The sequence below is a fragment of the Oncorhynchus masou genome, unplaced genomic scaffold (genome assembly GCF_036934945.1).
Source record: "Oncorhynchus masou masou isolate Uvic2021 unplaced genomic scaffold, UVic_Omas_1.1 unplaced_scaffold_1754, whole genome shotgun sequence".
In the NCBI taxonomy this organism is placed as follows: domain Eukaryota; kingdom Metazoa; phylum Chordata; class Actinopteri; order Salmoniformes; family Salmonidae; genus Oncorhynchus; species Oncorhynchus masou.
Window position 1 is genome coordinate 20,702 of NW_027007704.1, and position 11,114 is coordinate 31,815.

Here is an 11,114-nt window from a genome sequence, read left to right on the forward strand (position 1 = left end):
TTATTATTGATTCTCATGACAACACAATGTTGCTTTACTTTGTTTGTCAACAATGTAATTGTAAACAAACACTGTACGACCTCAAAACATGGTTACAACTAACGTTGATATCATGGATGGTCAGTCCTGACATCCACAGCTCTATCTATGCATTTGAGTGGTTACATTTCTCCAGCCCCATCCCTCAGCTGGTTACAAAAATCAGTGACAGTGGCTTCTCCTTTTGTTGACTACAGATTTAACCCACGTTGTTAAAGAACGCTTCAAAGTTAATCACGCTGATTGTATTTGAATTTTTCTTATAATCTGTGCTGTTTTGCACCACGGAAATATTGCATTGAGAGCCGAAACAAATCATATAGATAGAAGACTGGATGATCAAGTCAAAGAAAAACTATCATACAATCTGCAAGGCACTCAAACTTTGTCAAATGTGAGTTCTCAGTGAAACAAATCTTTAGTTATGTTATTTCTCAGATTTTTACATCATCAACCTGAGTGTGCATTTGTGAGCTTTGAACTCTCCCATTCCTGGTCATTATAATATAAATGGTAATGTACAGTAGGTGTTATCAGGCCTTTGTGATAAGGTCAAGCATTTGATGAATTAAAAGGTACAATGTTCTCATTTGCTATGCTTTCTTTATTGATTAACAGAATGATCAGTGTTACACAGGAATCGTTTTAATTGTATTACTTTACTCAGGTTTTTCAAAACAATATCTGACTAACACAATGCAATATAAAACCTTTCAACCCCTTGGTATATTCAGAAGACGTAAACCTACTGCTAAAATATCATTTGTATAATTCAATTGTTAATTGATTGAAAACAACATTAAAGAAAACTTTCTAAATTATCTCTGACAGTGACTTTATGACATAAAAGATAACATTGAGTGTAAGAAAACAATTTAAAAATTAAACTGATATATTGCCATTGAAAGCTAATATCTGGCCAAATTTTGGGGCTGATTCTGCCTCTCTAACTCAGGTTTTTATTTGCCATTCCAGAGGTAGAGGGGCACACCACTGTTGCCAGCATTCAGATTTTTATCGATGAGGATCAAGCCGGCCTCGTCATAAGGGCCAGTTACATCAGGGTTGGATGTAACGGTCAAGGCCTTGATAGGGAGAGATCCATCTTTCCTGAACCAGACATACACTGGCTGACCGCCTGTTCCCTCATTGAGGTTAACATTCACCACGGTGAAACCTTGCTTCACTAGGCTGGAATCGTCAGCATGGTTGATGGATGCATTCATCTTGGTGAGCCCGCCGCCCGTTTCGGTGGATTGACGGTACCAGAGGAAGATGGGCTTTCTTCCAGAACCTCTATTGAGGTCTTCACCCAGCCGGATGTAGCCCTCGTTGAAAAGGTCGATGTGTTGTTGGAATGAGGTGGTGGCAGCAACGTCACAGATGTAGGTCTTACTCTTTCTCTTCAACCAGAGGGTGATGAAATCTCCTGAGTTACCGAGGTTCAGATTGCACGGTAACCTTTCCCAGCCGAGTTTGAATTGAGCGGCCTCTTCGTTCTCATTAGTGGTGAGGAAGAGATCTTCAATGGGAATGTCATACTTAGGGTGTGCAGCACTAGAGTACCACAGCTGAATGACATATCCTTGTGTTCCAGAGTTGAGGTTTTCTGGGAGCTCAGTGAACCCTGCTTTTCGCAGGACATCTTTCATTTCATCAGTGAATGAAAGCTGGACTCTGGTGATGGGTTCACCATTGCCCTTTTGTACCACATGTAAACTGTAATGGTCGATGAAGTGCCTTGGTTGAGGTTAACATTTATCTTGTCATATCCTTGGTTACGAAGCTGTTGCTCCCTTTCAGGGGTAGTGGAGATAACAATTTCTGTGATGTATTTAGAAGCCATTTTGTGTTGTTGGAGACAAGTGTCTGTAAAGGAAGAATACATCGCGACATTGGTCAACACATCAAATGAAGAATGAAATGACACACTAAATACACCAAAGACCAAGACATCTGATAAGTATAAAATGAAGTAATTAGCGAAAAGCTTTACTAAGTATATTCTCCAGGGGTCATAAAGGGGAAACATGGCTTGATAAAATGAAGACTTCAAGGATGCACTAAAACACCTTAAACAGATACTAGAACAGACATTTGTTCTCAGCTGAGTCAAATGATTCATTATAAACATATATAACTGAATTGGTTAACTGAAAAAAAACACATTACAAGACACTATCACACATCAGGAGTGGTGACAACGCCCCCTAGAGGACAGCATTAGTTATGTATTTGTTATCCTCTTACATTCAATTTGATCCAAATTGAAGACGGATTCTTTGATCATCTGAATCAGGTGTTATGGTGCTAGTGGAACAAGTGAAACCCATGTATCCCACCACCAACCTGCCCTTTATAGTAACACAGACATACTCATATACACATCAGAACCCTTCTTTGGAAGTAATTTCTTTACCTGCGATGTCGTGTTCTTCCTCTGTTCTGGAGTGTCTTCTCTGGTAGAAAGTGTCTTCTCTGGGAGAATGTGTCACATCGAAGAGCTGACTTTCTCTTTTATACACTTTCTCCAGTTAAGTTGGCAAATGATTCACCATTCAGAGTTCTCCAGAATACGTATTCCAAGGAACTTTATCTGTCCTCCCCCTCAGACTACACCCTTCCTCTAGACATATCTCAACCTGTCTGTCCATTACCAGTTCATGTCTCCTTTTGACCCTGACCATAAAGTAGGAATCCATAGAGGTGAAACTGCCACTTCAGTTTGTGATATTACAACACAGATGTTAATTCAAACAACAAAGAAACAAAATGATGATTGGACATCGTTCCACCTGATTACCTGAACAATAGAACAGCAGAATATGTACTACGATTTAGTATTTGTTATTTATATATATTGTTTCAGAGTGTAGATCATATTTAATATTGCAGATAGAAGCCACTCTATCAGTGTAATTGTCTGCATCATTTCCAATCCCCCATATACATTGGGGAGAACAAGTATTTGAAACACTGCCGAGTTTGCAGGTTTTCCTTCTTACAAAGCATGTAGAGGTCTGTAATTTTTATGATAGGTACACTTCAACTGTGAGAGACGGAATCTAAAACAAAAATCCAGAAAACCACATGGTATGATTTTTTTAAGTAATTAATTTATACATGTTCTCCCCACTTTTTTTTATTTTTTATTTTTTTATTTTACCTTTATTTAACTAGGCAAGTCACTTAAGAACAAATTCTTATTTTCAATGACGGCCTGGGAACAGTGGGTTAACTGCCTGTTCAGGGTCAGAACGACAGATTTGTACCTTGTCAGCTCGGGGGTTTGAACTCTCAACCTTCCAGTTACTAGTCCAACGCTCAAACCACTAGGCTACACTGCCGCCCCTGTTACATACTAGATACATGTTCCATACTATATACATGTCACATACTATATACAAGTTACATACTATATACCCACTACATACATGTTACATACTAGATACATGTTACACACTATATACACGTTACACACTATATACACGTTACACACTATATACACGTTACACACTATATACACGTTACACACTATATACACGTTACACACTATATACACGTTACACACTATATACACGTTACACACTATATACACGTTACACACTATATACACGTTACACACTATATACACGTTACATACTATATACACGTTACATACTATATACATGTTACATACTATATACATGTTACACACTATATACATGTTACATACTATATACATGTTACATACTATATACATGTTACACACTATATACATGTTACACACTATATACATGTTACACACTATATACATGTTACACACTATATACATGTTACATACTATATACATGTTACATACTATATACATGTTACACACTATATACATGTTACATACTATATACATGTTACACACTATATACATGTTACACACTATATACATGTTACACACTATATACATGTTACACACTATATACATGTTACACACTATATACATGTTACACACTATATACATGTTACACACTATATACATGTTACACACTATATACATGTTACATACTATATACATGTTACACACTATATACATGTTACACACTATATACATGTTACACACTATATACATGTTACACACTATATACATGTTACACACTATATACATGTTACATACTATATACATGTTACATACTATATACATGTTACACTATATACATGTTACACACTATATACATGTTACACACTATATACATGTTACATACTATATACATGTTACACACTATATACATGTTACACACTATATACATGTTACACACTATATACATGTTACACACTATATACATGTTACATACTATATACATGTTACATACTATATACATGTTACATACACTATATACATGTTACACACTATATACATGTTACACACTATATACATGTTACACACTATATACATGTTACATACTATATACATGTTACATACTATATACATGTTACACACTATATACATGTTACACACTATATACATGTTACATACTATATACATGTTACACACTATATACATGTTACACACTATATACATGTTACACACTATATACATGTTACACACTATATACATGTTACACTATATACATGTTACACACTATATACATGTTACACACTATATACATGTTACACACTATATACATGTTACACACTATATACATGTTACACACTATATACATGTTACACACTATATACATGTTACATACTATATACATGTTACATACTATATACATGTTACACACTATACATATACATATTACACACTATATACATGTTACACACTATATACATGTTACACACTATATACATGTTACACACTATATACATGTTACACACTATATACATGTTACACACTATATACATGTTACACACTATATACATGTTACACACTATAGACATGTTACATACTATATACATGTTACACACTATATACATGTTACACACTATATACATGTTACACACTATATACATGTTACACACTATATACATGTTAGACACACTATATACATGTATTAGTTATACTTTTTTTGTCCCACTATTACATGTTACACACTAACTCCACCAATCTATCACTGATATACATGTTACACACTTTTAATTGTTTTACATATTTGGGATACTATATTTTACACACTGTGATGTTTCACAAAACTATATACATGTTACACACTATATACATGTTACTATTCTATTACATGTTTCTACTATAGATTGTAAATTACTATAAACATGTTACACACTATATACATTTAAAATATATTGATCATTTACTGTGACTTTTAAATCACCCACAATACATGTTACAACTATATACATGTTACAATTCCTATACATGTTACCAAAAACAACTACATACACGTTACAGACACAGTATATTTTGTATTAGTTATCTTTTTTTGTCCCACCATTCAGCTCCCCTCAACTCCACCAATCTATCTCTGAAGTTCCCGTTTTAATTGTTTTCTATTTGGGATATATTTTTCAACTCTGCTGTGATGTTTCAAGTTCTGAACCTTTCTATTCTCATTGTTTCTACAGATTGTAAATTAAAGATAAAAATTTTGCTAAGATTATGAAAATAATATTGATCGATTGACTGTGACTGTTTTAAATCACCCAGCAATGCTATTTGCAAATAGTACTCCTCAGCAATTCCTGAACTTGTGACCAAAAACAAGCTACATGACACGTTCTGACCTTAGTTCTTTTGTTATTTCTTTGTTTTAGTATGGTCAGGGCATGAGTTGGGTGGGTTGTCTATGTGACCTTTTCTATAATTTGGGATTTCTGTGTTTAAACTAATATGGTTCTCAATCAGAGGCAGCTGTCAATAGTTGTCCCTGATTGAGAACCATACTTAGTTACCTGGTATCACTGTTGAGTTGTGGGTGATTATATTCTGTGTCAGTGTTTGTTCCACACGGGACTGTTACGTTTCATTTATTCACTTGTTATTTTGTACTTTTCAGTGTTCATATTCAAACTAATACAACCTACAAACTAATAGGACCTACAAACTAATACGACCTACAAACTAATAGGACCTACAAACTAATAGGACCTACAAACTACAAATAATGACCTACAAACTAATAGGACCTACAAACTAATAGGACCTACAAACTAATAGGACCTACAAACTAATAGGACCTACAAACTAATAGGACCTACAAACTAATAGGACCTACAAACTAATACCTGACCTACAAACTAATAGACCTACAAACTAATAGGACCTACAAACTAATAGGACCTACAAACTAATAGGACCTACAAACTAATAGGACCTACAAACTAATACGACCTACAAACTAATATGACCTACAAACTAATAGGACCTACAACGACCTACAAACTAATATGACCTACAAACTAATATGACCTACAAACTAATAGGACCTACAAACTAATACGACCTACAAACTAATACGACCTACAAACTAATACGACCTACAAACTAATACGACCTACAAACTAATAGGACCTACAAACTAATATAACCTAATACTTTCAGGGGTAAAAGGCTATAGCTCCAGGTAGCAAGTTCCACTACCCTACACAAATCTCCTACCGAGGTACACAGCCGATTTACTCACCTCCTCAGACTGACTTCCCAACAGAAAGCAGAACAAGAGTTCAGGCTAGGCAGGGCCTGGAAACTAACCATTATCTCTCTCCAACGCAGCACACAAACCAAACAACAAAGGCAACCAATACTGGGCCTATCACACGCAAACAAAATATGCAAACCAAACACGTACCTCCACGGCCTCCCAAACCAGTAGTTCAAAAGATCCCGGACAAGCCCCCACTTGTCACGAACCGGCTCAAAGCCCGTAACAAAGGGAGACAACGTGGAGATAAGGAGTAACAAAATATATATTTATTAACTAAGGAAAATATACAATGGTGTGTGTAATCAGTAATCAGTAGTGTAAGTGACTGTTTTAATGAATGTGATAATGCAGGGTGTTGAAAGGTGCCAATGCAAACAAACAAAAGGCCACCAAGAACCACAACACAATCTACAAAGGTGTCTGCATGGAGAGAGTCTCCTCCATGAATGTGGAAGAGGTCAATTTACAGGTGTTTCTGGGACACACCTGGCCCAGGTGTTTCCCATGCAGCTGACGACCCTCCCCAACTCCGACCCACCGGCATCCTAATAAGGAAACAATGACCTACAAACTAATACGACCTACAAACTACGACCTACAAACTACCTATACGACCTACAAACTAATAGGACCTACAAAACTACTAATATGACCTACAAACGACCTACAAACTAATACGACCTACAAACTAATACGACCTACAAACTAATACGACCTACAAACTAATAGGACCTACAAACTAATACGACCTACAAACTAATAGGACCTACAACGACCTACAGACTAATATGACCTACAAACTAATATGACCTACAAACTAATAGGACCTACAAACTAATATGACCTACAAACTAATATGACCTACAAACCTAATATGACCTACAAACTAATAGGACCTACAAACTAATAGGACCTACAAACTAATAGGACCTACAAACTAATAGGACCTACAAACTAATAGGACCTACAAACTAATATGACCTAATACTTTCAGGGGTAAAAGGCTATAGCTCCAGGTAGCAAGTTCCACTACCCTACACAAATCTCCTACCGAGGTACACAGCCGATTTACTCACCTCCTCAGACTGACTTCCCAACAGAAAGCAGAACAAGAGTTCAGGCTAGGCAGGGCCTGGAAACTAACCATTATCTCTCTCCAACGCAGCACACAAACCAAACAACAAAGGCAACCAATACTGGGCCTATCACACGCAAACAAAATATGCAAACCAAACACGTACCTCCACGGCCTCCCAAACCAGTAGTTCAAAAGATCCCGGACAAGCCCCCACTTGTCACGAACCGGCTCAAAGCCCGTAACAAAGGGAGACAACGTGGAGATAAGGAGTAACAAAATATATATTTATTAACTAAGGAAAATATACAATGGTGTGTGTAATCAGTAATCAGTAGTGTAAGTGACTGTTTTAATGAATGTGATAATGCAGGGTGTTGAAAGGTGCCAATGCAAACAAACAAAAGGCCACCAAGAACCACAACACAATCTACAAAGGTGTCTGCATGGAGAGAGTCTCCACCATGAATGTGGAAGAGGTCCATTTACTCTGGGACACACCTGGCCCAGGTGTTTCCCATGCAGCTGACGACCCTCCCCAACTCCGCCCACCGGCATCCTAATAAGGAAACAAGAACAAAGACAGAATACGGCAGACAGAGTGGGAGGGTCGTCACAATGACCTACAAACTAATACGACCTACAAACTAATACGACCTACAAACTAATACGACCTACAAACTAATACGACCTACAAACTAATACGACCTACAAACTAATACGACCTACAAACTAATATGACCTACAAACTAATATGACCTACAAACTAACACAACCTACAAACTAATATGACCAAATACTCTATGGAAAATGTCCCCGGAGTCCTCTAAAGCGAACTGTTACTCTTGTAAAAATGAGTGGAAGTATGGTGTTAGTTTTGTGCCTGGTTTTGTGTATAAAATAAATATATATACAGTACCAGTTAAATGTTAGGAAACACCTACTCATTCTAGGACTTTTCTTTATTTTGAAAACTTTCTACATTGTAGAATAATAGTGAAAACATATGAAATAACTATGAAATAACACATATGGAATCATGTAGTAACCAACAAAGTGTTATATTTTTGTGTAATATATTTTAGATTTGAGAATCTTCAAAGTAGACACCCCTTGACTTGATGACAGCTATGCAAACACTTGCCATTCTCTCAAGCAGCTTCATGAGGTATTCACCTGGAATGTATTTCAATTAATAGTTGTGCTTTGTTAAAAGTTCATTTGTGGAATTTCTTTCCTTCTTAATGCATTTGAGCCAATCAGTTGTGTTGTGACAAGGTAGGGTGGTATACAGAATAAAGTCCTAGTTGGTTAAAGACCAAGTCCATATTATAGCAAGACCAGCTCAAATAAGCAAAGAGTAACGACAATCCATCATTACTTGAAGACATGAAGGTCAGTCTTTGAAAGTTTCTTCAAGTGCAGTCGCAAAAACCATGAAGTGCTGTGATGAAACTGTCTCTCATGAGGACCGCCACAGGAAAGGAAGACCCAGTGTTACCTCTGCTGCTGAGGATAAGTTCATTACAGTTACCAGCCTCAGAAATTGTAGCCCAAAATAAATACTTCACGGAGTTCAAGAAACAGACACATCATCATCAACTGTTCAGAGGAGACTGAGTGAATCAGGCCTTCATGGTTGAATTACTGCAGAGAAACCACTACTAAAGGACTACTAAAGGACAATGAGGTCGCTCTTGCTGCTGGTGAGTCTCTGATCCACCTCTACGCAGACGACACCATTCTGAATACCTCTGGCCCTTCTTTGGACACTGTGTTAACAACCCTCCAGGCAAGCTTCAATGCCATACAACTCTCCTTCCGTGGCCTCCAATTGCTCTTAAATACAAGTAAAACTAAATGCATGCTCTTCAACCGATCGCTACCCGCACCTGCCCGCCTGTCCAACATCACTACTCTGGACGGCTCTGATTTAGAACACGTGGACAACTACAAATACTTAGGTGTCTGGTTAGACTGTAAACTCTCCTTCCAGACCCATATCAAACATCTCCAATCCAAAGTTAAATCTAGAATTGGCTTCCTATTTCACAACAAAGCATCCTTCACTCATGCTGCCAAACATACCCTTGTAAAACTGACCATCCTACCAATCCTCGACTTTGGCGATGTCATTTACAAAATAGCCTCCAATACCCTACTCAACAAATTGGATGCAGTCTATCACAGTGTAATCCGTTTTGTCACCAAAGCCCCTTATACTACCCACCATTGCGACCTGTACGCTCTCGTTGGCTGGCCCTCGCTTCATACTCGTCGCCAAACCCACTGGCTCCATGTCATCTACAAGACCCTGCTAGGTAAAGTCCCCCCTTATCTCAGCTCGCTGGTCACCATAGCGTCTCCCACCTGTAGCACACGCTCCAGCAGGTATACCTCTCTAGTCACCCCCAAAACCAATTCTTTCTTTGGCCGCCTCTCCTTCCAGTTCTCTGCTGCCAATGACTGGAACAAACTACAAAAAGCACTGAAACTGGAAACACTTATCTCCCTCATTAGCTTTAAGCACCAACTGTCAGAGCAGCTCACAGATTACTGCACCTGTACATAGCCCACCTATATTTTAGCCCAAACAACTCCCTCTTTCCCTACTGTATTTAATTTATTTATTTAATTTGCTCACATCGTATATAGACTTGTTTATACTGTATTATTGACTGTATGTTTGTTTTACTCCATGTGTAACTCTGTGTCGTTGTATGTGTCGAACTGCTTTGCTTTATCCTGGCCAGGTCGCAATTGTAAATGAGAACTTGTTCTCAACTTGCCTACCTGGTTAAATAAAGGTGAAATAAAATAAAATAAATAAAAACACCATTAAAGAAGAAGAGACGTGCTTGGGCCAAGAAACATGAGCAATGGACATTAGATTGGTGGAAATCTGTCCTTTGGTCTGATGAGACCAAATTTGAGATTTTTGGTTAAAACTGCTGTGTCTTTGTGAGTCACAGAGTAGGTGAACCGATGATCTCCGTATGTGTGGTTCCCACTATGAAGCATGGAGGAGGTGTGATGGTGTGGGTGTGCTTTGCTGTTGACACTGTCAGTGATTTATTTAGAATTTAATACACATTTATCCAGCATGGCCACCACAGCATTCTGCAGCGATAAGCCATCCCGTCCAGATTGCGCTTATTGGGACTATCATTTGTTTTTCAAAAGGACAATGCCCCAAAACACACATCCCGGCTGTGTAAGGGCTATTTGACCAAGAAGGAGAGTCATGGCGTGCTGCATCAGATAACCTGGCCTCCACAGTCAACTGACTTATAATATAATATAATATATCCCATTTAGCAGACGCTTTTGTCCAAAGTGACTTACAAGTCGGCTGGGGCCACTACTTT

General features: G+C 37.7%; 1 protein-coding gene across 1 annotated transcript; it reads right to left on the bottom strand.

Moving 5' to 3' along the window:
* Positions 1 to 622: 622 nt before the first annotated feature.
* LOC135532171 (uncharacterized) lies at positions 623 to 2,621 on the bottom strand. Its single transcript, XM_064959785.1, has 2 exons — positions 2,459 to 2,621; positions 623 to 1,908 (listed from the first exon to the last, which is right to left on the bottom strand). The coding sequence occupies exon 2, from the start codon at positions 1,689 to 1,691 to the stop codon at positions 999 to 1,001; it is 693 nt and encodes a 230-aa protein (XP_064815857.1). The 5' UTR covers positions 1,692 to 1,908; positions 2,459 to 2,621; the 3' UTR covers positions 623 to 998.
* Between the last annotated feature and the right edge of the window lie 8,493 nt (positions 2,622 to 11,114).

Excerpts from the sequence above, each read along its gene's own strand:
- LOC135532171 (XM_064959785.1), bottom strand. The coding sequence starts at position 1,691 with ATGAAAGATGTCCTGCGAAAAGCAGGGTTCACTGAGCTCCCAGAAAAC.